Raw genomic sequence first — 26426 nt, 5'->3', positions numbered from 1 at the left:
CGGCCTCTCCACCCTTCCGCCCCTCTGCGGGTGGTACAGCCCACACGTGGAGCTGTGGGCAGGGGGCGTGGCCAGCGCGGCGGGCGGGACCGGAGCCCTCAGGGCGGCGCGGCCGCTGCCCCGGGACCGTCCCGGGAAAACCGGAGCGTCCGGAGCGCGGAGCCTCCAATGTGCAGAGAATTCCCGGTGTACAGAGAATCCCGAATGTGTAGCGAGGGTCAGCACGGAGGGGGCGCTGAGGGTTTAACAGCACGGGCGGCGGTCGCGCTGCCGGGACCTCGTGGCGCAACGGTAGCGCGTCTGACTCCAGATCAGAAGGCTGCGTGTTCGAATCACGTCGGGGTCAAGGCCCCGATTGGGGCTACCTTTTCCATCGCGGGGAAAGAAAACCCTAAAAAAATTAAAAAATTTGTGCTGAAAGGAATTGTCAGGCTTTGATTCAGGGGTTTTGAGGGGTTCAGGCTGCGATCCTGCAGATTTGGGGGTGAGCACAGCGCCCCAGCTTCTGTGGGATCTCCTCGCATTTAATTTTTGCCCCCCTGAAAGAGGGCAGGGTGGGAAGAAATAATAAATATAATATAATAAACATAACATAACATAACATCACATAACATAACATAACATAATATAATCTATCAATCATATCATATAATTAATGTAACATAACATAATGCAATATAACATAACGTAACCAAATAAAGAAAATTATTCTATATAATAATAATAATATAAAAATAATATATATTTCTATAAAAAATTAAAAATACTTATCTCTATTTTTATATATCCATTTAGATTCAATATCGGAATTTAAATTGAATGTATTGGGCAGCAATTAATAAATATTTATTTCTTAATTAATAATTAATATTAATTTATTTATTAATACAATTTAATTTAATAAATTTAATTTAATTTTTTTGGGCTCATTCCCTGCATCCCCTTCCTGGTCATAAATCCCAGAGTGGGGCAGAAAATCCCCTGGATTTATCCTGGAGTTTGGTTTGGGAATGAGCCAAAAGGAAAAGGAGAAGGGCAGAGGGACTTTGCTCCTCAGGGTTAATCATTGATGGCAGAGAAAAGGGCCAGGAGCAGCTGGGCGGGAAAATCGGTGTAAAAATCAGATTTTATGGGGTTTTCTAAGATTGAACAGTTGGGTGAAAAAGCTCTGGTGGTGTTTGGGGTAATTTTGGGATGTTTTTGGAGAGGTTTTGGGGTGATTTTTGTGATGGTTTTGGGGTGGTTTTTGTGTGGTGTTTGTGGTGGTTTTTGGGAGGTTTGGGGTGGTTTTGAGGTGGTTTTGGGATGGTTTTGAGGTGGTTTTTGGGGTACTTTTTGGGTGGTTTTTGGGTGGTGTTTGGGGTGGTTTTTAGGATGGTTTTGGGAGGGTTTTAGGATGAGTTTTGGGATGGTTTTTGGGGTGGTGTTTGAGATGGTTTTGGGGTGGTTTTGGGATGGTTTTTGGCGTGGTTTTGAGACGGTTTTGGGATGGTTTTGAGGTGGTTTTTGGGGTACTTTTTGGGTGGTTTTTGGGTGGTGTTTGGGGTGGTTTTTGCGATGGTTTTGGGAGGGTTTTAGGATGAGTTTTGGGATGGCTTTTGGGGTGGTGTTTGGGATGGTTTTGAGACGGTTTTGGGGTGGTTTTGGGGATGGTTTTGAGATTGTTTTGGGGTGGTTTTAGGGGTGATTTTGGGAGGGTTTTAGGGTGGTGTTTGAGATGGTTTTGGGGTGGTTTTGGGATGGTTTTTGGCGTGGTTTTGAGACGGTTTTGGGGTGTTTTTAGGGGTGGTTTTGGGAGGGTTTTGGGGTGGTGTTTGAGATGGTTTTGGGGTGGTTTTTGGGACAGGTTTCAGAATGGTTTTGGGATGGTTTTGTGGTGGGTTTTGTGGTGTTTCTGGGATGGTTTTTGGGGTTGTTTTTCCCTTTTTCCCTGTTTTTCCCCAGCTCCTGCCTGCCTGGAGCGCTGTCTCCCCGTGTTTGTCACTCGGGCGGGCACAGCTGGTGGAATTCTCCCCACGGGTGAAAATCTGATGGAGAAATCCCAGAGTTCTGGGCTCCTGTCTGCACGGATTAAGGCACTGCCTGCACTGAAAAATTCCTTAATTAACTCCTTAATTAACTGTCAGCTTGAAAAATCGCTGGGAAAAATTAGGGATCTCCCATCCCCTGCATTTTTCTCCTTGCTGGCACAACAAAATCCCTGTTTTCCCTCTTTAGCCACAAAAAGAAATCCATTTTCCCTCTTTACCTGCAACATTATTTAAAAAAATTATTATTAAAATTATATATAATATATTATTTTAGATTGTTATGAAAATTATTGCTGTTAGATCAATTAAATTAATTACTTTATATTATTATCATTATTATCATTATTGTCATTATTACTATTATTTCTTCAAGAAGAAAAGACCAACCAAAACCCCTTTTTCTCCATTTCCCCAGCTGATTTTTCCTATTTCCCCTCCCCATTTTTCTTCCTCCTTCAGTTCTTTCCCCCTTTCCCATCCCAGGAATGATTTTGGGATGGAATTGGCTCGGCCTGAGGTGCCACAGGTGAGAAAAAGGGAATTAAAGCCCGGAATTAAAACCTCCCTGGTGTCATCTGCAGGAATTCCTGCACCTCTCCTGCTGTTCCCATGGAAACAGATGTGGAATTGCAGGGATTTCATTGATTTTCAGGACTGTTAATAATTTATTTTTCCCTTTAACATCAACACTTCCTTTATCATTCCCAAGCAGGGTGAGGTAAATAAAAAATCTGCTTTTTATGAGGCAGCACCAAAAAAAATAATAAAAAAAAAAACCTTGAAGGATTTTTCCACAAAGTTATTCTGCAGCACTTTGAGGAGAAAAAGATGATTTTAACAGCTTTGGAGAGAACCAGGTCAGGGAAGAAAAATCCTGGGATGGGTGGCAGGATGGGAATGGGCTCCAAAGGCTCTGAAATCCCTCTCCTCTGAGCTCCTTGTGGGGTGCAGGGTGAGAAATTTTGGGAATGGGCTCCAAAGGGTCTAAAATCCCTCTCCTGTGAGCTCCTTGTGGGATGTGGGAGCAGGATTTTGGGAATCAGCTCCAAAGGATCCAAAATCCTGCTCCTCTGAATTTGTGGGATGCAAGGAGCAGAATTTTGGGAATTGGCCCCAGAGGCTCCAACGTCCCTTTCCTCCAAGCTCCTTGTGGGATGCAGGGAGAGAAATTTCGGGAATCAGCTCCAAAGGATCCAAAATCCCGCTCCTCTGAGCTCCTTGTGGGAGAAGAATTTTGGGAATCGGCTCCAAAGTGTCCAAAATCCCACTCCTGTGAGTTTGAGGGATGTGAGAGCAGAATTTTGGGAATTATCTCCAACATCCCAGTCCTCCGAGCTCCTTGTGGGATGTGGGGAAATAAATTTTGGGAATCAGCTCCAAAGGCTCCAAAATCCTGCTCCTCCAAGCTCCTTGTGGGATTTGGGAGCAGAATTTTGGGAATTGGCTCCAACATCCCAGTCCTCCAAGCTCCTTGTGGGATTTGGGAGCAGGATTTTGGGAATTGGCTCCAACATCCCTCTCCTCCAAGCTCCCTGTGGGATGTGGGAGCTGCAGGGAGCAGAATTTTGGGAATTGGCTCCAAAATCCCTCTCCTGTGAGCTCCTTGTAGGATGCAGGGGAATAAATTTTTGGGAATCAGCTCCAAAGGCTCCAACATCTCAGTCCCATGAGCTCCTTTTGGGATACAGGGGAAGAAATTTTGGGAATCAGCTCCAGAGGCTCCAACGTCCTACTCCTCCAAATTTGTGGGATGTGGGGAGTAGAATTTTGGGAATTGGCTCCAAAGGCTCCAACACCCCACTCCTCCAAGTTCCTTGTGGGATGTGGGAGCAGAATTTTGGGAATCAGCTCCAGAGGCTCCAACATCCCTTTCCTCCGAGCTCCTTGTGGGAGCAGGATTTTGGGAATCAGCTCCAGAGGCTCCAACATCCCTTTCCTCCAAGCTCCCTGTGGGATGTGGGAGCTGAAGGGAGCAGAATTTTGGGGATCAGCTCCAGAGGCTTCAACATCCTGTTCCTCCAAATTTGTGGGATGTGGGGAGCAGAATTTTGGGAATCAGCTCCAAAGGCTCCAACATCCCTTTCCTCTGAGCTCCTTGTGGGAGCAGAATTTTGGGAATCAGCTCCAAAGGCTCCAAAATCCTGCTCCTCCAAGCTCCTTGTGGGGTTTGGGAGCAGGATTTTGGGAATCAGCTCCAAAGGCTCCAAAATCCTGCTCCTCCAAATTTGTGGGATGTGAGGAGTAGAATTTTGGGAATTGGCTCCCAAGGCTCCCACATCCCACTCCTCCAAGTTCCTTGTGGGATGTGGGAGCTGAAGGGAGCAGAATTTTGGGGATCAGCTCCAGAGGCTCCAACATCCCTTTCCTCTGAGCTCCTTGTGGGAGAAGAATTTTGGCTCCAACATCTCAGTCCTCCAAGCTCCTTGTGGGGTTTGGGAGCAGGATTTTGGGAATCAGCTCCAAAGGCTCCAAAATCCTGCTCCTCCAAGCTCCTTGTGGGATTTGGGAGCAGAATTTTGGGGATCAGCTCCAGAGGCTCCAACATCCCTTTCCTCCAAGCTCCCTGTGGGATGTGGGAGCTGAAGGGAGCAGAATTTTGGGGATCAGCTCCAGAGGCTTCAACATCCTGTTCCTCCAAATTTGTGGGATGTGGGGAGCAGAATTTTGGGAATCAGCTCCAAAGGCTCCAACATCCCTTTCCTCTGAGCTCCTTGTGGGAGCAGAATTTTGGGAATCAGCTCCAAAGGCTCCAAAATCCTGCTCCTCCAAGCTCCTTGTGGGATTTGGGAGCAGAATTTTGGGGATCAGCTCCAGAGGCTCCAACATCCCTTTCCTCCGAGCTCCCTGTGGGATTTGGGAGCAGAATTTTGGGGTTCTGCCACCCCAGCTGCCCTTGCCGTGCCCATTTCCCCCATTTTGGGGTGACACCCACGGGATGGGCTCTTCCCTGGGATCCACCCATCCCTTCCCGGACAATCTCTGCCTCCTCTCAGCTCCGGCTTTCCCGATTTGTTTTTTTTTTTTTGGCCAAAATTCCCCGGGCGATTCCTCCGGTGCCGCTTTAGGGCGGGGAGCGCGGCGGTTCCAGAACATCCTGTGCGAGCGTGGGGAGCCATAAAAGGCTCAGGGATGGATCGGGAACGCCGGGAATTCGCACGCACAGCCCCGAGGAGGAGCCCAGCTGGGGAAACCCTCCCCGCCCTGAGTGTCCTACATCTTCCAGAGGGGGAACAGCAGCGCCGCTGGATTTACGCGGATTTATTTTATTTTTTTTATTATTTTTTTTTTCCCCTCTCTCTCTTCCCACGCAGCAATTGCCAGCCCCGGCTGCTCCCGGCGCCGCTCGCAGCCCGGCGGGGAGTGGGAGGAAGGGGATGCTCGGAGGATTTGGGAAAATCCGGAGCATTTCCAGCCATGCTCCAGCGGAGCTGTGAGTATTCCTGAGAAACCCTGGGCAAGGAAGGAGGGAGGGAAGGGAATTCCTCACTCGAGGTCGTTTGGGGGGGGGGATGCTTTGGGACCCCAGGAACAGCCACAAACAAAGCTTGGAGTTTGTGTTTCCCTTCCAAAAATTGGGTGGGGAACGATAATTTCTCCCCCCCTTACTTTTTGTGGAAAAGGATGGGGTTTTCCTGTACTTTTTTCCCCCAAAATTCCACATTTTCAGCTTTTCTCCTCCCAGCATCCCCAATCCCTTTTTCCAGCCTTTCTCCCAGACCAGGCCCGGCAGGGATGGGGTCGCTGTGACCTCCCCCAGCTGTGATCTGGCCCGAGCTCTCCCCATTCCCTCTGCAGCTGAAATAAAGAGAAAAAAGAGCTCTGGAAACACAACCTGAGAGACCCGAGGGCTTGGAAACGCCTTTCTGTGTTTGACCCGTGCAGCAGAGCAGCTGCTGGGGCACAGGGAGCTTTTGGGGGTGAGGAAGGGGATTTAGGATCCTGCTGGGAGCTGGGTGGGGAAGGGAGCCCCTTTGCCCTTGCAGGTGGGTTCTTGCTCTTGAATTAAATTAAATTACATTATTTAAATTGAATTCAAACTCCTGAGCTCAACTGTGACACAAGCAAACCTCACCTTGCTCTGCTGTTCTTTCAGCCCACTCAGGGTTTTTAATGAAGGCTGATTTGGGCTCTTTCAAAAAACGAAGCAGATTTTGCCCCCGCCCCGGAGCTGTGGCACCCCTGACACGCTCCCGTGGGGGAATATTTCCTTCCACAGCCCCTGTCCCTCCCCTCAGGAGATCGCAGCCGGCAGGACGAGGCTGCAGAGGCTCCCGAGGGACCGGCAAGGGGGAAGGGGTGAAGCCTGGGGGAGGCCAGACCGGCCCCAGCCCCTCCCGCATCCCAAAGGATGCTCGGGATCAGGGGGGACAAAACAGCTCAGAGCGCCGCTCTGCTCCACACAATGAAATCTCTTCTCATCCCAGTGGTTTTTTGCTCTTTTTGCCGGGTTTTTTCCCAGGCAGAGGCGGGGATCCGGTGAGGTTTCGATGTTGTTGTTGTTGTTGTTGTTGTGGTGTTCCGGTGGTTGTTACTATGGCGAGGGAGCTGAGGCGGCGGCGGGGAGGTCAGGAATCCCCGGCTGATAATTCCGAGCCTGTTCCTTTCATTCCCAGCTGCCGCGGTTGGAGCAAAAGCACCAGGACCCGGCTGTTCCCAGCCCCTTTTCCCTCGGGACACGGCGGGGAGAGGAGGAATCTTTTTCCCGAAGTTTCCCCGGTGGATTTCTGTGCCCCGCTGAGGAGGGGCTGGGTGTGTCTGACCCCCGCTCCTGGTGCGAGTTTGGGGGCTCTGAGCATCACCCTGGCTCTGCCCCGCTCCCAAATGGGAGCAGATTTGGGTTCCAGCCTTTGGAATTTCGACCCTGGGGCAGCAAAACTTCCAAATCCTGGAGAGAAAAGAGATGGGAAGGGGAAGGAGCTGCTCTGACATCACCCCCTGTTCATCCCATGAATCCCTTGGAATTCCACCTGCCCGGCTCTGATAAATCCCAAATTATTGCAGGTCCATAAATGCCACACATCCAGGGGATCTCCAAAATGAGGGATGGGTTTTCCTTGGAGGGAATATCCAGGGAGAAATCCCGCTGGAGCCCTGACCCCTCTCTGGGGGTGCTGCCGCTGCCCATCCAGGCTCCAAATCCACTTGGAAAAGACCCTGGAGGGTTTCTTAAACCAGGGAATTTCACCCTTTCCATCCTTACACCAAGGAACTTCATCCTTTTCATCCTTTAACCAAGGAATTTCATCCTTTGCATCCTCAAACCAAGGAATTTCATCCTTTGCATCCTTAAACCAAGAAATTTCATCCTTTCAATCGTTAAACCAAGGAATTTCATCCTTTCTGTCCTTAAACCAAGGAATTTCATCCTTTGCATCCTTAAACCAAGGAATTTCATCCTTTCCGTCCTTTAACCAAGGAATTTCATCCTTTTCATCCTTTAACCAAGGAATTTCATCCTTTGCATCCTTAAACCAAGGAATTTCATCCTTTCCACCCTTGAATCAAGGAATTTCATCCTGCAGGGATAAAGAGTGGAGAGGGCTCAGGCCCCAGCTCCGCAATTTCCTTCCTTTGGATTTCCAATGTCAATTAGTCTGGGATGATGAGGCGATAATTCCCTGGGTCTGGGAGGGGAATTTGGCCTCAGGAAACTCTGCCAGATCCCAGCACGGCGCTGGTGTCGCTTCCCGGTGAAATCCAGGTGATTTTTGGAGATCTGGAGGCGAAGGAATTCAGGAATTCAGCGTGTGAGCCTGACCTTGATTTCCTTTAAATAGCACGGGAGGGAAGAGGAGCAGAATCTCTGTGTGCCAAGGCAGCTGAATTCAGGCAGGGGTTTGCATTCCAGCAGAATTCCCGGCTCTTTGCTCCTTTATTCCCATGGAGGACCTGCCTGGAGAATTCCTCATCCCTCCCCAAGCGCTCTCTGCCTGCTGGGATGTCGAAAAGGAATTTTTAGGCCGTTTCAGGCAATTATTTCTGAGTTTTGGATGGAGAAATTGCCTGGCCCCAGCCAGGTTCTGCTGCTGGCAGGCACCGGGCTGGTGCTGGTTGTGTCTCATCCCAGCAGTTTGGATTTGAAGGATTAGAGGTCAGGAATGTCTGAACGCAAATCCCTCGAGCTCCTGGAAACGGGAGCTGGCTCTGCTTTGCTAATTAACCAGCCCAGGGTGAGTTTATCCATGAAAATTCACCTGGAAAGGAAATCAATCATCGGAGGGAGCAGAACCCCGGATCTGCCAGGGCACAAATCCCGGGGATGCTGCTCAGGGAGGGCAGAGCAGTCTGGGCTGCTGCTCGCTGCTTTTTCCCTGGATTCTGGGAGGTTTGATGTGCTGCTGCTGCTGCTTTTCATCGTGGCTTCGTGTCCCTTTGTCCCCCTGGAGCCGGGAATTTCCAGGAATTGCCCCGGGAATTGTGGATGGGCCCACGGCAGCTCCTGCTGCTGGAGGGTGGCAGCCCGAGCAGGATTTCTCCATTTATTCATTAATTCCTCATGCAGTAAATGATGTTTCGTGTGCTCCTGAACATTTATTTGGGATGATAAATAATAATAAAAACAAACAGCCCTGCTCGGATTAATCGGATTTTCTGGAGGCTCGGGGTTGGATGGGAAGGGTGGGAAGGAATTTTCCTCCCAGCGCTGCTTTTGTCCCTCTCCCTTCGCCCTCTCTCGCTAATTAAGCTCATCTGCATCGCACTTAATGAAGGAGAGAGGAGATGGAGCGATGACCGCGGGTTCCCAGCTCTCCGCCCCGGGATTGCAGAGCCGGGGGTTCGCATTCCTCGGGGTGGGGATGTGAGGAAGGCGAGGAGGAGGAACCCGGTGGGTGAGAGCAGGAAAGGTTCCCCAGCCGGCAGGAAAACAGGAGGGAGCAGAGCCTGGCTTGAAGTCACCTGGGGGCGGGGAAGCAGCAGAACAAACAGACTCCAACCTTCTCGCCTGGCTTGCTTTTTGTTTTTTCCTTTTTTTTTTGTCTTTTGTTTTCCCACCTCTTCTTGTTTTGTTTTATTTTTAGGCTCGGTCTCTGCGTGAGCTGCTGAGGCGGCTCGGGAGCCGCAGGATTGATGGAGAGGCGCTGAAAGGTGGCAGTGACACAGGGGACAGGCGGGAGTGGCGCTCTGGGGGTGGCACAAGGGACAGGTGGCAGTGGGAGGGCAGCTCTGGTCCCGCTCTGCTCCTGCCAGGGCGGGGTTTGCACTCTGGGATTTTTCCCTCACTTCAGGAGGAACATTTTGGGGCTGGAGCGTGTCCAGGGAAGGGAATGGAGATGGGGAAGGGTTTGGAGAGTCCTGAGGGAGCTGGGAAGGGTTTGGAGAGTCCTGAGGGAGCTGGGAAGGGTTTGGAGAGTCCTGAGGGAGCTGGGCAGGGTTTGGAGAGTCCTGAGGGAACCAGGGAAGGGTCTCAGCCTGGAGCAAAGGAGGCTCAGGGGGAATTTCTGGCTCTGTCCCTGCCAGGAGGGGACAGCCGGGGGGATTTGGGATCTTATCCCAGGGAACAGGGACAGGAGGAGAGGGAACGGCCTCAGGCTGGGCTGGGGAGGCTCAGGTTGGACAGCAGCAGGAATTTCCTCATGGGAAGGGCTGGAAGGGGCTGCCCAGGGGGGTTTGGGGGTGTCCAAGGAATTCCTGGAGGTGGCACTCAGTGGCACAGCTTGGCCGATCCTGGCGAACTTCTCCACCATCAACAATTCCGGAATTCTCTTTTTTTCCCAGCACCAACCCCTTCCCGGCGGCCACCATGGAGCTGCCCAACACCAAGGACTTCCAGTGGAAGTCCCTGGCGCCGCTGCCCAGCCGCAGGGTTTACTCCACGCTGGTGGAGGCGGGCGGGCAGGTGTTCGCCGTGGGCGGCTGCGACGACAACGGCGTCGCCGTGGACTCCTTCGAGGTCTACTCGCCCGAGGCCGACCAGTGGGCAGCGCTGCCCGCCATGCCCACGGCCAGGGCCGGCGTGGCCGTCACCGTGCTGGGCAAGAGGATCATGGTGATCGGCGGCGTGGGCGCCAACCAGCTGCCACTGAAGGTGGTGGAGATGTACAACACGGACGAGGGGCGCTGGAGGAAGCGCAGCTCGCTCCGCGAGGCCGCCATGGGCATCTCGGTGGCGGCCAAAGGCAAGTGTGGGAAAGAGGGAAAGTTTGGGAAGTGTCACAGTTGGCAGGAAGGTCTCAGAATGTGGAAGTTGAGGAAGGAATAGAGATGGAAGGAGATTTTGATATAGAAGAATGAGAGATTGTGGAAAGCTTCCCTGAGGCACAGCTCACTCCACGAGGTGGCCATGGGCATCGCGGTGGCGGCCAAAGGCAAGTGTGGGAAAGAGGGAAAGTTTGGCAAGGAGGTTTCACAGGTGGAAGGAAGGTCTCTGAATGTAGAACTTGAGAGTGGAATAGAGGTGGAAGTGGGTTTTGATATAGAAGAATAATAGGTTGTGAAAAGCTTCCCTGAGGTGGCCATGGGCATCGCGGTGGCGGCCAAAGGCAAGTGTAGGAAAGAGGGAAAGTTTGGGAAGGAAGTTTCACAGGTGGAAGGAAGGTCTCTGAATGTAGAACTTGAGAGTGGAATAGAGGTGGAAACAGGTTTTGATATAGAAGAATGAGAGATTGTGGAAAGCTTCCCTGAGGCACAGCTTGCTCTGTGAGGCGGCCATGGGCATCTTGGTGGTGGAAAAGGCAAGTGTTAGTTGGAAAGATGGAAAGTTTGGCAAGGAAGTTTCACAGATGGCAGGATGATCTCTGAATGTAGAAGCTCAGGGTGGAGTAGAGGTGCAAGCAGGTTTTGGTGTAGAAGAATAATGGATTGTAGGACAATGGATTCCCTGAAGCGCAGCTCACTCCGCGAGGCCGCCATGGGCATCTCGGTGGCGGCCAAAGGCAAGTGTGGGAAAGAGGGAAAGTTTGGGAAGGAAGTTTCACAGGTGGAAGGAAGGTCTCTGAATGTAGAACTTGAGAGTGGAATAGAGGTGGAAGCAGGTTTTGATATAGAAGAATAATAGATTGTGGAAAGCTTCCCTGAGGTGGCCATGGGCATCTCGGTGGCGGCCAAAGACAAGTGTGGGAAAGAGGGAAAGTTTGGGAAGTGTCATAGTTGGCAGGAAGGTCTCAGAATGTGGAAGTTGAGGGAGGAATAGAGATGGAAGGAGATTTTGATATAGAAGAATAATAGGTTGTGGAAAGCTTCCCCGAGGTGGCCATGGGCATCTCGGTGGCGGCCAAAGGCAAGTGTTGGGAAGTTGGAAAGATGGAAAAGTTTGGGAAGTTTCACAGGTGGAAGGAAGCTCTCAGAATGTAGAGCCTGAGGGCAGAATAGGGGTGGAAGCAGGTTTGGATATAGAATAATGGATTGTGGAAAGCTTCCCCAAAGCGCAGCTCACTCCGTGAGGCGGCCATGGGCATCTCGGTGGCAGCCAAAGGCAAGTGTGGGAAAGAGGGAAAGTTTGGGAAGTGTCACAGTTGGCAGGAAGGTCTCAGAATGTAGAAGTTGAGGGAGGAATAGAGATGGAAGGAGATTTTGATATAGAAGAATAATAGATTGTGGAAAGCTTCCCTGAGGCACAGCTCGCTCTGTGAGGTGGCTATGGGCATCTCGGTGGTGGAAAAGGCAAGTGTTAGTTGGAAAGATGGAAAGTTTGGCAAGGAGGTTTCACAGGTGGCAGGAAGGTCTCAGAATGTAGAGCCTGAGGGCGGAATAGGGGTGGAAACAGGTTTGGATATAGAATAATGGATTGTGGAAAGCTTCCCCAAAGCGCAGCTCACTCCGTGAGGCGGCCATGGGCATCGCGGTGGTGGCCAAAGGCAAGTGTTTTCCATCTTTTCCAAAGACGAAAAGTTTGGCAAGGAAGTTTCACAGATGGCAGGATGATCTCTGAATGTAGAAGCTCAGGGTGGAGTAGAGGTGCAAGCAGGTTTTGGTGTAGAAGAATAATGGATTGTAGGACAATGGATTCCCTGAAGCGCAGCTCGCTCCGTGAGGCGGCCATGGGCATCACAGTGGTGGCCAAAGGCAAGTGTGGGAAAGAGGGAAAGTTTGGGAGGTTTCACAGGTGGCAGGAAGGTCTCAGAATGTAGAAGTTAAGAGCAGGAAAGAGGTGGAAGCAGGTTTTGATATAGAATAATAGATTGTGGAAAGCTTCCCCAAGGATCCCCCTGATGGGGAGACTCCTAAAAACTTCTGTGCCAGGACCTCTAAAAAGTTCTGTGCATCTCGGTGGCGGCCAAAGGCAAGTGTGGGAAAGAGGGAAAGTTTGGGAAGTGTCACAGTTGGCAGGAAGGTCTCAGAATGTAGAAGTTGAGGGAGGAATAGAGATGGAAGGAGATTTTGATATAGAAGAATAATAGATTGTGGAAAGCTTCCCTGAGGTGGCCATGGGCATCTCAGAGGCAGCCAAAGGCAAGTGTTTCCCATCCAGATCACAGGTTAACACAGCAGGAGAGGGGCATTTCTCGTGCTTCCCTACAATAATTTATTATCCCAATAATTTCATGGGGTTTGGGGTTTTTTGCCCCATCCAGACTACAGGGTGTACGCAGCAGGCGGGATGGGCGCGGACCTGCGGCCCCACAACTTCCTGCAGCACTATGATGTGCTCAAGGACATCTGGGTGTCCCTGGCTGCCATGCCCACCCCCCGCTACGCCGCCACCTCCATCCTGAGGGGCACCAAGATCTACGTGCTGGGTAAGGAGCAGCCCTGCCTCCTCCTCCCCTCCTTCTCCTTCCTTCTCCATCCTTTCTCCTTCTTCTCTTTCCTTTTTCTTCCTTTCTCTTCCCTTTTCTTCTCCATCCTTCCCTTTCCTTTTCCTTCCTTTTCCTTCCTTTCTCCTTCCTTTCTTCTTCCTTTCTCCTTCCTTTTCCTTAATTTTTGTTCCTTTTTCTTCCTTGTCCTTCCTTCTCCTTCACTTTTTTCCTTTTGCTTCCTTTTGCATCCTTTCTCTTCCTCCAATTCCCTCTCCTTTCCAATTCCCTCCCCATTTCAATTCCTTCTCCATTTCAACTCCCTCTCTTTCCACTTCCCTCCATTCCAATTCTCTCTCCACTTCAATACCCTCTCCTTTGCAATTCCCTCTCCTTTTCAACTCCCTCTCCATTTCAATTCCCTCCATTTCAATTCCCTCTCCATTTCAATTCCCTCTCCATTTCAATTCCCTCTCCATTTCAATTCCCTCTCCATTTCAATTCCCTCTCCTTTCCCATTCCCTCTCCTTTCCAATTCCCTCCTTTCCCATTCCCTTTCCTTTCCAATTCCCTCCTTTCCAATTCCCTCTTCTTTCCACTTCCCTCTCCATTTCAACTCCCCCTCCTTTCCCATTCCCTCTCCTTTCCAATTCCCTCCTTTCCAATTCCCTCTTCTTTCCACTTCCCTCTCCATTTCAACTCCCCCTCCTTTCCAATTCCCTCTCCATTTCAATTCCCTCTCCATTTCAATTCCCTCTCCAATTCAATTCCCTCTCCATTTCAATTCCCTCTCCATTTCAATTCCCTCTCCTTTCCCATTCCCTCTCCTTTCCAACTCCCTCCTTTTCAACTCCCCCTCCTTTCCAATTCCCTCTCCATTTCAATTCCCTCTCCATTTCAATTCCCTCTCCTCTCCAACTCCTCCTCCATTTCAATTTCCCTTCCATCCCAATTCCCTCTCCTCCCCAGGGGGAAGGCAATCCAAGTACGCCGTCAACGCCTTCGAGGTTTTCGACACGGACACGCGCTCCTGGAGCAGGTTCCCCAACATTCCCACCAAAAGAGCCTTCTCCAGCTTCGTGCCCACCGAGGAGAAGCTCTTCAGCCTCGGGGGGCTGCGCCAGGGCCGGCTCTACCGGCAGCCCAAGTTCATGAGGACCGTGGACGTCTTTGACCTGGAGCAAGGTGGGAGCTGGACCGGCCATGGACCTTCCCAAGGGGTTTGGGGACACTCAGGGATGGGTTTGGGGTTTGGGGTCACAGGGATGGGACTGGGGACACAGGGATGGGTTTGGGATTTGGGGTCACAAAGAACTGGGTTTGGGGCACATAGGGTTGTGTTTGGGGTCACACAGGGATGGGTTTGGGGACACACAGGGCTGGGTTTGGGGTTTGGGGTCACAGGGATGGGACTGGGGACACAGGGATGGGTTTGGGGTCACACAGGGCTGGGTTTGGGGTTTGGGGACACAGGGATGGGACTGGGGACGCAGGGATGGGTTTGGGGTCACACAGGGCTGGGTTTGGGGTCACAGGGATGGGTTTGGGGTCACAGGGATGGGTTTGGGGTTTGGGGTCATACAGAGCTGGGTTTGGGGTTTGGGAACACGCAGGACTGGGTTTGGGGTTTGGGGACACAGGGCTGGGTTTGGGGACAAAGGGCTGGGTTTGGGATTTGGGGCACACAGGGCTGGGTTTGGGGAAACACAGGGATGGGTTTGGGGGTCACACAGGGCTGGGCTTGAGAACACAGGGCTGGGTGTGGGGTTTGGGGTCACACAGGGCTGGGTTTGGGGTCACAGGGCTGGGTTTGGGGTTTGGGGTCACACAGGGCTGGGTTTGGGGCTCTGCCACCCTTGCAGAGCACAGAGCCCCCATCTGCTGCTGCCTTGAGCTCAGCTTAGAGGACGATTTCCAGTCAGGATTACCGAGTGCAATGGGAAAACCTCAAAGGGAAAACCTCAATCCCAAGGCACCTGGATCCAACAGTGGGATAACAGGGGCCAAACCCAACCATCCCATGGGGTTTTATCTCCCCAAGGTGACGAAGCCAAACTGCCCTTCCAGAGGCAGGGGCTCAGAGGGGGTGGGTGCCTTTCCAGGGGTGGGTGATCCCCCAGCCCTGGTGTGTCCTGTCCTTCCAGGCGGGTGGATGAAGATGGAGCGCTCCTGCTACCTGAAGAAAAGACGAGCAGACTTCGTGGCCGGCTACCTGCGAGGCAGAGTTGTGGTGGCTGGGGGCCTGGGTGAGGCTCTGGGACTCTGGGAACCCTTTAAAAAGGTGTTGGAATTGTTGTCACCCCCCCAAAAAACAGGAGAAATCCCGGTGCTGGCTGGTGGGAGGGAGCAGGGAAAGCAAACCCCATAAGGGGATGGGGTCAGAGCAGCCAAGAGAAGCTCAGTGGTGCTTCCCAGATCATCCAGCGCCTCCTTTTGTGCTTCCAGGGAATCAGCCAAGCGTGCTGGAGTCGGCAGAGGCTTTCCACCCCGAGAAGAACAAGTGGGAGAGCCTGCCCCCCATGCCCACGCCGCGCTGCGCCTGCTCCAGCATCGTGCTGAGGGACTGCCTGCTGGCCGTGGGGGGCGTCAGCCAGGGGCTCAGCACGGCCGTGGAGGCCCTGTGCCTCTCTGACTCCTGATCTGAGCACACCTGAATGAGAATCCCACCTGGAACAGGGCCCTGTGCCTCTCTGACTCCTGATCTGAGTGGGGATCCCACCTGGAACAGGGCCCTGTGCCTCTCTGACTCCTGATCTGAGCCCACCTGAGTGGGGATCCCACCTGGAACAGGGCCCTGTGCCTCTCTGACTCCTGATCTGAGTGGGGATCCCACCTGGAACAGGGCCCTGCGCCTCTCTGACTCCTGATCCGAGCCCACCTGAGTGGGGATCCCACCTGGAACAGGGCCCTGTGCCTCTCTCATTCCTGACTGGAACCCATCTGAGGGGGGATTCCACCTAGAGCAGACCCCTGTGCCTGTCTGATTCCTGATTGGAACCCACCTGGAGGAGAATCCCACCTGGAACAGGTCCCTGTGTCTCTCTGAGCCCACCTGGAGGAGAATCCCACCTGGAGCAGGGCCCTGCCCCTGCCTGTCCCCAGTGGTGGCATTGGGGACAGCACTGGAAGCTCCCAGGACTGGGACAGATGCATCCAACAGTGCTGGCAGCTCCTCCAGAAGCACATCCAGGGATTCTGGTGCCTCCCTTCCTGGCACTGGTGTCCATGAGGAACCCCCACACTGGCCAGGGGTCCCCTCCTGTCATTGTCACAGCTCCATGAGGACATCAGCTGGAGGAACTGCTCCCCACAGCTCCATGGAGGAGGAACTGCTCCTCACATCTCTGTGGGGACACCCAGTTCAAGGAACTGCTCCCCACATCTCCATGGGGGTGGAAATGCTCCTCACATCTCCATGGGGACACCCAGACAGAGGAACTGCTCCCTACAGCTCCATGGAGGAGGAACTGGTCCCCACAGCTCCATGAGGACATCCAGCCAGAGGAACTGCTCCTCACATCTCCATGGGGACACCCAGCTGGAGGAGCTGCTCCCCGTGGGAAGGAGTCTGGAGATCCCCGTGTGGGAATTGTGTCCCTGCAGCCAGCCCGGTCACAGGTGACATTGGGGCTCCCCAGAGGGGTCAGTGGTGGCTCAGGGGGGACAGTGGTGGTGTCCTCCTCCATCCTGGGATCTGCAAGTGCTTCCCTATGGATTTTCTCCCAGAGGAAACTCCCAACCTGCAGCAGGATCTGGGATCGCTCTCTGCCTTCCCCTGCAATGCCGTGGCTGTTCCTTGGGGTTCCAGCAGGAGCTGGGGCCAGGGGCTGCTCCCGAGGGTGAATTCTGCTCTGGCTCCTCTCTGCTGGCACAGAACTGGCACAGGATTGGCACAGGATTGGCACAGAACTGGCACAGAACTGGCACAGGATTGGCACAGAACTGGCACAGAACTGGCACAGGATTGGCACAGGACTGGCACAGGATTGGCACAGGACTGGCACAGGACTGGCACAGGATTGGCACAGAACTGGCGCAGGATTGGTACAGAACTGGCATAGGATTGGCACAGAACTGGCACAGGATTGGCACAGAATTGGCACAGAACTGGCACAGGACTGGCATAGCCTCCGCCTTTGCCAGGTGCCAGGTGGGGATGGCCTCATCCCTGCCCTTTCCCGGGATGCTCCTGCAGGGAAATGGGATCCAGCAGGACACGGCCTCCCTGGGTTTGGCACAGCAGCTGCCGGAGATGTGACCTGAGCCCAGCTCGGGTGGCTCGGGCGCTCCTGGCTGTGCGTGCAGGGCGGGTTTGAGGATTTCAGCGGGTTTGGGTGGTTGGGTTTGGGCTCCTCCCAGAGCTGTCAACAGCAGATGGCATCCTTGAGGATCTGAGCGGGTTTGGGTGGTTTGGTTTGGGCTGGGTGAGCCCCAGGTCTCCTCCCAGCGCTGTGAACAGCAGATGGCATCCCTGGGCCGAGCTGCGGCTGCTGCAGCGCCTCCGGCAGCGCTGCCGCTGTCCTGGGCTGCCCTGCCCGGGGGGCGCTGGACCGGGGCAGCTCGAAAATCCCATTTCAGGTGCTGCAAGATCCAACAAATAACCTGGGTGCTGTGTGTCTCCTCCAGTATCTTATTCCCCTAGAAAGACACCCCCGAGGAACCCAAACACCTTCCAGGAGCTGGGACAGGGCTGGGTTTGGGTCCAGGAGCTGGGACAGGGCTGGATTTGGGTCCAGGAGCTGGGACAGGGCTGGGTTTGGGTCCAGGAGCTGGGACAGGGCTGGATTTGGGTCCAGGAGCTGGGACAGGCCTGGATTTGGGTCCAGGAGCTGGGACAGGGCTGGGTTTGGGTCCAGGAGCTGGGACAGGCCTGGATTTGGGTCCAGGAGTTAGGACAGGGTTGGATTTCGGTCCAGGAGTTAGGACAGGGCAGGATTTGGGTCCAGGAGCTGGGACAGGGCTGGGTTTGGGTCCAGGAGCTGGGACAGGGCTGGGTTTGGGTCCAGGAGCTGGGACAGGGCTGGATTTGGGTCCAGGAGCTGGGACAGGGCTGGGTTTGGGTCCAGGAGCTGGGACAGGGCAGGATTTGGGTCCGGGAGTTGAGACAGGGCAGGATTTGGGTCCAAGAGCTGGGACAGGGCAGGATTTGGGTCCAGGAGCTGGGACAGGGCTCGATTTGGGTTTGAAGAGTCCCTGATGCTGCTGCCCAGGAAATGCCTCCAGGGCTGCAGCTCCCCGAGCTCTGCAGTGAATCCCTTGGGATGAGAGTGCCCTGGAGCTCAGTTCCCTGGATAAATGTTGGTTTTGTCACCAGCCTGGCCCTGGGGGGGGCTGCAGGAAGCCCTGGGATGGTCCCTCTGCCCCCAGGACCCTCCGTGCCCCCTCCTTTATCCCAACCCAGCCGAGCATTTGGATTTTCCAGCGACAAAAAATCCCAGAGCGGCCCCGGCCGTGTCCTCGCCTGAACTCCCCACGCTCGGGGTTTACTGAGAGGCTTTTCAGCCCTGGTGGCTGCTCCAGCACTGAGGGCCGAGCTGGCCCTGCTGCCAAAAATCCTCATTTATCGTCCCCGAGCAGACTCTGTCTGTTCAAACAGGAAACTTCCTCGAGGAGCAGCCTCCAAAGGATGGGGTGGAGCAGAAATGATTCCTGCACCTTGCCATGGGCTCAGGACACGCGGCTGGGCTGGCCCTGGCTGGTGGGGACAATATTTTTGGGGGTCAGCACTGCTTTTTGGGGTCAGTGCTGCTTTTTTGGGGTCAGTTTGTGGTGGCAGTTCCCAAAAGGAGCCCGATGCGGGCTTGTGGGAGAGCTGCTCCAGCTTCAGCTGGGAATTCCTCTCTGGAGAGCTGGGAATTGAGCTCTGGGATCTCCTCCATCGCTGCCATCCTCATCCCTGGGGTGTCCCCAACCCTGTGGGGCCACCAGCAGCAGAGTCACCCCCGGCTGTTCCCATTCCTGGGAATGTGCTGGCGCTGGAGCGGATGTGGAGTCACCATCCTGAGAGACAGACGCTTCCTGCTTGGAAAATAAAAGCTCCAGCTTTTTTTGTGGGTTTCTGTAGGCTTTTTGTGGGTTTTTTATGGGTTATTTTTGAGGGGAATTTTTCTTCTTTTTCCTCAAAATGCCTCAGGGTTTCTGCAGCCCCATGGGCTGTGACACCCCCAGTGCCCAGGAGGGTGACAGGGACACCTGGGGGGTGGATTTGTGGTAAAGGGAGCCTTGGAGGGGTGGATTTGTGGAAAAATTGGGATGGAGGGATCCATGGATGGATGGAGGAATGGAGGAATGGATGGATGGATGGATGGATGGATGGATGGATGGATGGATGGATGGATGGATGGATGAATGGATGGATGGATGAGGGATGGATGGATGGATGATGGATGGATCCATGGATGGATGATGGATGGATGGATGGATGGATGGATGGATGATGGATGGATGGATGGATGGATGAGGGATGGATGGATGGATGATGGATGGATCCATGGATGGATGATGGATGGATGGATGGATGGATGGATGATGGATGGATGGATGGATGGATGGATGGATGGATGATGGATGATGGATGATGGATGGATCCATGGATGGATGGATGGATGGATGGATGGATCCATGGATGGATGATGGATGGATGGATGGATCCATGGATGGATGGATGGATCCATGGATGGATGGATGGATGGATGGATGATGGATGGATCCATGGATCAATGATGGATGGATGGAGGGATGGATCCATGGATCAATGATGGATGGATGGAGGGATGGATCCATGGATGGATGATGGATGGATCCATGGATCAATGATGGATGATGGATGGATGGATGGATGGATGGATGGATGGATGGATGGATGGATGGATGGATGGATCCATGGATGGATGGATGGATGGATGGATGGAGGGATGGATGGATGGATGGATGGATGGAGGGATGATGGATGGATGGATGGATGGATGGATGGATGGATGGATGGATGGATGATGGATGGATGATGGATGGATCCATGGATCAATGATGGATGGATGGAGGGATGGATCCATGGATCAATGATGGATGGATGGAGGGATGGATCCATGGATGGATGATGGATGGACGGACAGATGGAACCCCCAGCTGCACTCCTGGGGTGGCCTCTGCTGCTCTCACCATCCCTGAAAGGCCATAAATGACTTTTCCACAGGCTCCCATTGGCGCTGATGAGTTTCCCTTCTCCTGCTGATGGATGGGGAGGATCAGAGCATTCCCGGCTTTCTCCGGGGTTTTCAGAGGGAAAATGGGTTCCACACCTGCCAGAGCATCCCCGGCAGCAGGTGAGGAATGCTGGGGCTCAGGGCCACAATGAACGAGGGGTGAGCATTCAGCTTTTTGTTGTCTCTGGCATTTTAATGACTCTTCCTTTCCCTGTGGGAGGTCTCCCCGGCCGAGGGAATTTCTTTCCTGATGTTTATTCCTTTCCCTGTCCACAAACAGAGCTTGTGCCCACCCAGACCCGAGGCAGAACCACAGGTTTTGGCCGGGATGTGGAAGTTTTCAGAGCTGGGATAACGCTGAAATTTATTTTAATGTAATAAACGAATTAATACAAATTTCGCAGCCTGCAAACAGACAGAGCTGTGACCGAGCACCAAGCTGAGCTCGGAGCAGGTTTCTCTGACACGGAGCCAAATTCCTGGCTGGATTTCAGGCTGGTTTTAGTGGACACGCAGCGGGACAAGCCCGGTTTGGGATTTCCAGGGGAATTTCGGTGGATTTCCCCAGCGGAGAAAGCGGCGGGCGCTGCCACAATGGGGGATCCTTATCAGCGGATTCCAGCGGGCTCCCTCCGCGTCCCTTGGCATTTCCATGAAAATGGGAAAGGCTTCCTGAGGAAAAAAACATCCCCCAGCCTCCCTCCCTCCCACAGCAGCACAGAATCCTCTGGATTCTGCGAGGAATTTATCGCTGGAAACAGAAACTCCGCGGGGCCTTTGCACAACGCGGGGAATCCTCGGGAAAAGCATCCCGAGAAATCCACCAGGACCCCAAACACGGGGCCGGAGAGATCCTGTCAAAAACGGGACCAGACTCCTGGTACTAAAAGTGATTTCAGAGTTTATTTAATTATTTTATTTATTAAAAGTGATTTCAGCATTTATTTATTTATTTATTTATTTGTCAAAAGTGATTTCAACATTTATTCTAATAAAAAGGAAGGTCCAAAGCAAGGGGTGCTAAAAGTGATTTCAGCATTTATTTATTTATTTTATTTATTAAAGTGATCTCAGCATTTATTCTAATAAAAAGAAAGGCCCAAAGCAAGGGGTGCTAAAAGTGGTTTCACCATTTATTTATTTATTTATTTATTTCATTTATTGAAAGTGATTTCAGCATTTATTCTAACGAAAAGAAAGGTCCAAAACAACGGTGCTAAAAGTGATTTCAATATTTATTTATTTATTTTATTTATTAAAAGTTTTTTCGGCATTTCTTCCAATAAAATGAAAGGCCTAAACCAAGGGGTACTAAAAGTTTTTTTTCAGCATTTATTTATTTATTTATTTATGAAAAGTGATTTCAGCATTTATTCTAATAAAAAGAAAGGTCTAAAACAAAGGGTTCTAAAGGTGATTTCAGCATTTATTATAATAAAAAGAAAGGTCCAAAACAAGGGGTACCAAAAGTGATTTCAGCATTTATTCTAATAAAAAGAAAGGTCTAAAACAACGGTGCTAAAGGTGATTTCAGCATTTATTACAATAAAAAGAAAGGCCCAAAGCAAGGGGGCCCGGGCCGAGGATGCAGAGCAGCGATGTCCCCGATGTCCCAGGGCAAGGGCACAGCTTCCCTGGCTCAGATGTCCCTTTTTATCCTGTTTTGTGTCCCTCTGGATTGGTTTTTGTTGGGATCCTTCATTTGCATGAAGCTTTCAGGCCTTGATTGGCCATTACAGCTCAGCCCGTTTCGCTGGGGCTCTGGAAAAACGGGGAAAACTCCTGGAGAAGCTGGGAAATGCTCTGAAAAAGCTTTAAAAGCCTCCGGGAATGGTGTGAAAACCTTTGCTGAGGTGTAATTTCTTCTAACCACCCTTTAAACCCCTTTTACAATACAATAACCCAACTAACAGCGCTCAATAACAATTATCGATTATTTTACAACCGTTCCTAAGCTATTTTTAACAATCCCACGACGGCGACAGTGACATTTTCCCCTCCCCTTGGCTGGCCCGGACAGGATCCTGTTCGCTTTGAGGCTGAAATTGCCTCAGCTCAGCTCCTCCCGGCCGTGCTCATCTTCCCCCGTGGCCCTTGGAAACGGCTCCCGTTGCTGCTCGGTGTGAATAATTCATGGCCGCAATTCATTAGCGCCGCTCATTAGCGCCGCTCTTTATCACGATCCGTTATCGCGATTCGTTATCGCCATTGCTGCGGCTCGGGGATGGTCTTCGGATGTCGCGGGCTGATTTTGGAATGAGCAGAGAGAGAGAGAGATTCGTGCCTGGTTTGTTGAGCTGGGGGAGAGGCTGGAGGTGGGAAAGAGCAGCCCTGTGAGGAACTGAAGTGGCCAAAAAAAACAGTGACAGTGGCAGGGGAAGGGACCTGGGTGTCTTCGTTGTACCAAAATGACATTTAATGCATGTGGCACCATGCTGGGACAGGTGACAGCCACGGAGAGTGGCCCAGTGGCACCAAAATGACATTTAATGTGTGTGGGACAGGTGACAGCCATGGAGAGTCGCCCAAAGGTACCAAAATCACATTTAATGTGTGTGGGACAGCTCTGGAACAGGTGACAGCCATGGAGAGTGGCCCAATGGTCCCAAAATGACATTTAATGCATGTGGCACCATGCTGGGACAGGTGACAGCCATGGACAGTGGCCCATTGGCACCAAAATCACATTTAATGTGTGTGGGACAGGTGACAGCCACGGAGAGTCGCCCAAAGGTACCAAAATCACATTTAATGTGTGTGGGACAGCCCTGGGACAGGTGACAGCCATGGACAGTGGCCCAATGGTCCCAAAATGACATTTAATGCATGTGGCACCATGCTGGGACAGGTCACAGCCATGGAGAGTGGCCCATTGGCACCAAAATGACATTTAATGTGTGTGGCACTGTGCTGGGACAGGTGACAGCCACAGAGAGTGGCCCATTGGCACCAAAATCACATTTAATGTGTGTGGGACAGGTGACAGCCGTGGTTAGTGGCCCAAAGGTACCAAAATCACATTTAATGTGTGTGGGACCTCATTGGTACTGATCACTGCCACAGAGAGTGGCTCAATTGTGCCAAAGTGACATTTAATGTGTGTGGGACAGCCCTGGGACTGGTTACAGACATGGAGAGTGGCCCATTGGCACCAAAATGACATTTAATGTGTGTGGCACTGTGCTGGGACAGGTGACAGCCATGGAGAGTGGCTCAGTTGTACCAAAATCACATTTAATGTGTGTGGGACAGCCCTGGAACAGGTGACAGCCATGGACGGTGGCCCAATGGTACCAAAATTATATTTGATGCATGTGGGACCATGCTGGGACAGATGATGGCCATGGAGAGTGGCCCAATGGTCCCAAAATGACATTTAATGTGTGTGGGACAGGTCACAGCCGTGGAGAGTCACCCAAAGGTACCAAAATGACATTTAATGTGTGTGGGACAGCCCTGGGACAGATGATGGCCATGGAGAGTGGCCCAATCATCCCAAAATGACATTTAATGCATGTGGGACTGCATTGGTACCGGTCACATCCATAGAGAGTGGCCCAGTTGTACCAAAATGACATTTAATGCATGTGGGACATTGCTGGTACCAGTTACAGCCATGGAGAGTGGCCCAATGGTATAAAAATGACATTAATGCATTTGGGACAGTGCTGGGACAGGTGACAGCTGTGAGGAGCAGCCCAATGGTATAAAAATGACATTTAATGTGTGTGGGACAGTGCTGGTACCAGTCACAGCCACAGAGAGTGGCCCAATTTACCAAAATCACATTTAATGTGTGTGGGACAGCCCTGGGACAGGTGGCAGCCATTGATGGTGGCCCAATGGTACCAAAATTATATTTGATGCGTGTGGGACCATGCTGGGACAGATGATGGCCACGGAGAATGGCCCAATGGTCCCAAAATGACATTTAATGCATGTGGGACTGCATTGGTACTGGTCACATCCACAGAGAGTGGCCCAGTTGTACTAAAATGACATTTAATGCATGTGGGACAGTGCTGGTACCAGTCACAGCCATGGAGAGTGGCCCAATGGTATAAAAATGACATTAATGCATTTGGGACAGTGCTGGGACAGGTGACAGCCGTGAGGAGCAGCCCAATGGTATAAAAATGATATTTAATATGTGTGGGACAGTGCTAGTACCAGTCACAGCCACAGAGAGTGGCCCAGTTGTACCAAAACCACATTTAATGTGTGTGGGACATCTCTGGGACAGGTGACAGCCATGGAGAGTAGCCCAGTTGAACTAAAATGACATTTAATGCATGTGGGACATTGCTGGTACCAGTCACAGCCACAGAGAGTGGCCCAGTTGTACCAAAATGACATTTAATGCATGTGGCCCCACACTGGGACAGGTGACAGCCACGGAGAGTGGCTCAATGGTACCAAAATGACATTTAATGCATGTGGCAGTGTGCTTGGACAGGCTCAACGGTACCAAAATGACATTTAATGCATGTGGCAGTGTGCTTGGACAGGCTCAATGGCACCAAAATGACACTTAATGCATGTGGCAGTGTGCTTGGACAGGCTCAATGGTATCAAAATGACATTTAATGTGTGTGGGACAGGTGACAGCCGTGGGGAGCAGTTTGGTGCAAGGCTGTGCCCATGACTTGTGGTCCCACCTTCCCTGAGGGACACCTCTCCTCAAAAGGTCACCCTGTAACCTCCCCCCAGTGACAAAACCAGCCAGAGGACAGTGCCACCCGCCTGGCTCTGTCCTGACAGCCCTGTGTCACTCTGTGTCACCTCTGTGTCACCCCCAAAACCCGCAGAGAGGAGCCAGGGTTTAAATCATCCCTGGCAGGCGTTTGGGACCCCCTGCTCTGCCAGAGCTCGCCTGGAGCGGTGGGAAAATCCAGGTTTGGGTGAGTAATCCCGCAGTTATCTCCCTCTGCCATCGATCCAGGGTGTCCTCACCCAGGCCAGAGCCGGGCAAGCGCCTTTGTTTTGGCTCTTCTGGGAAATAATTGCATTCTTTTAATATCTCCAAAGGAAGATTTACCGCAGGGAGACCACACGGGGAGAAGGTGCTGCTGAGGGAGCCTCAGCTGCTGTTCCCTCCCCAGCTCTGGGCTTGGAGAATGTTCTGGTTCCTCCCTCCCAGCCTGTGTGTCCAGGAGGGCAAAGGGGGCTCTGTGGGGAGTGAGGACAGGCTGCGCTCGCCCAGGCCTCTCCTCTCCCTGATTTTGCCCTAAATGCCAGTTTTTCTTTGGGTTTGGTGCAGTTTTTCCTTGGCTTTAGGTGCAGTTTTACCTGGGATTTGATGCAGTTTTCCCCTGGGATTTGCTGCAGTTGTTCCCTGGGTTTGGATGCAGTTTTTCCCTGGGTTTGGGTGCAGTTTTTCCCTGGGATTTTGTGCAGTTTTTCCCTGGGATTTGCTGCAGTTGTTCCCTGGGTTTGGATGCAGTTTTCCCTGGGTTTGGATGCAGTTTTTCCCTGAGTTTGGGTGGTTCTTTCCTGGGATTTGATTCACTTTTTCCCTGGGATTTGGTGCAGTTGTTCCCTGGGTTGGGGTGCAGTTTTTCCCTGGGTTTGAGTGCAGTTTTTCTTTAGGTTTGGATGCAGTTTTTCCCTGGGATTTTGTGCAGTTTCTCCCTGGGATTTGGTGCAATTTTCCCCTGGGATTTGCTGCAGTTGTTCCCTGGGTTTGGATGCAGTTTTTCCCTGGGTTTGGGTGCAGTTTTTCTTTAGGTTTGGATGCAGTTTTCCCCTGGGCTTGGATGCAGTTTTTCCCTGGGTTTGGGTGCAGTTTTTCCCTGAGTTTGTGTGGTTCTTCCCTGGGATTTGATTCACTTTTCTCCTGGGATTTGGTGCAGTTGTTCCCTGAGTTGGGGTGCAGTTTTTCACTGGGTTTGGGGGATTTTTCCCTGGGTTTGGAAGCAGTTTTCCCCTAGGATTTGGTGCAGGCTTCCCCTGGGATTTGGTGCCATTTTCCCCTGGGATTTGGTGCAGTTTTTCCCCTGGGTTTGGGTGTATTTTTTCCCTGGGTTTGTGTGGTTCTTCCCTGGGATTTGATTCACTTTTCCCCTGGGATTTGGTGCAGTTGTTCCCTGGGTTTGGGTGCAGTTTTTGACTGGAATTTGGTGCAGTTGTTCCCTGGAATTTGGTGCAGTTTTCCCCCTGGGTTTGGGTGTATTTTTTCCCTGGGTTTGGGTGGTTCTTTCCTGGCATTTGGAGCAATTGTTCTCTGGGATTTGGTGCAGTTTTTCCCTGGGATTTGGGTGGGTTTTCCTTGGGTTTGGGTGCAGTTTTCCCCTGGGATTTGCTGCAGTTTTTCCCTGGGTTTTGCTGCAGTTTTTCCCTGGGTTTGGGTGCAGTTTTCCTCTGGTTTGGGTGCAGTTGTTCCCCGGGTTTGGGTGCAGTTTTTCCCTGGGATTTGGGTGCCTGGGACTCCTCACAGCAAATCCTGCCTGGCCGTTCATGTCCCTCTGCCCCCAGTGGGACATCCAGGTGCTCTGCTCCCCATGATGGAATTATGGAATGGT

At 52.1% G+C, this 26426-nt stretch overlaps 1 protein-coding gene, 1 long non-coding RNA gene and 1 other non-coding gene across 9 annotated transcripts; all 3 read left to right on the top strand.

The window, feature by feature from the left end:
- The first annotated feature begins 274 nt into the window (after positions 1-274).
- Positions 275-346, top strand: TRNAW-CCA (transfer RNA tryptophan (anticodon CCA)). Its single transcript has one exon. It is a non-coding gene; the product is annotated as a tRNA-Trp (tRNA).
- A 4782-nt stretch (positions 347-5128) lies between these two features.
- Positions 5129-18760, top strand: KLHDC8A (kelch domain containing 8A). Of its 7 annotated transcripts, XM_077190690.1 has the most exons (9): positions 5135-5460; positions 9050-9116; positions 9747-10147; positions 12542-12706; positions 13673-13888; positions 14848-14949; positions 15149-15327; positions 15390-15422; positions 15485-18760. In XM_077190690.1, exons 3-8 carry the CDS (start codon positions 9772-9774, stop codon positions 15402-15404), a joined length of 1053 nt encoding a protein of 350 aa, XP_077046805.1. In that variant the 5' UTR covers positions 5135-5460; positions 9050-9116; positions 9747-9771; the 3' UTR covers positions 15405-15422; positions 15485-18760. The 7 variants fall into 7 exon arrangements, 5 of the variants coding, with proteins under 5 accessions (XP_077046806.1, XP_077046805.1, XP_077046803.1 ...); XM_077190688.1 differs by having other exon boundaries at positions 15390-18760; XR_013185221.1 differs by having other exon boundaries at positions 5136-5460; positions 15149-15422; positions 15599-18760.
- An 889-nt stretch (positions 18761-19649) lies between these two features.
- LOC143695715 (uncharacterized) lies at positions 19650-21362 on the top strand. Its single transcript, XR_013185231.1, has 2 exons — positions 19650-20064; positions 20186-21362. It is a non-coding gene; the product is annotated as an uncharacterized LOC143695715 (long non-coding RNA).
- Positions 21363-26426: the final 5064 nt, after the last annotated feature.

This window comes from Agelaius phoeniceus, chromosome 25 (assembly GCF_051311805.1).
Source record: "Agelaius phoeniceus isolate bAgePho1 chromosome 25, bAgePho1.hap1, whole genome shotgun sequence".
NCBI lineage: Eukaryota > Metazoa > Chordata > Aves > Passeriformes > Icteridae > Agelaius > Agelaius phoeniceus.
This window is presented reverse-complemented; position numbering and strand designations above follow the sequence as displayed.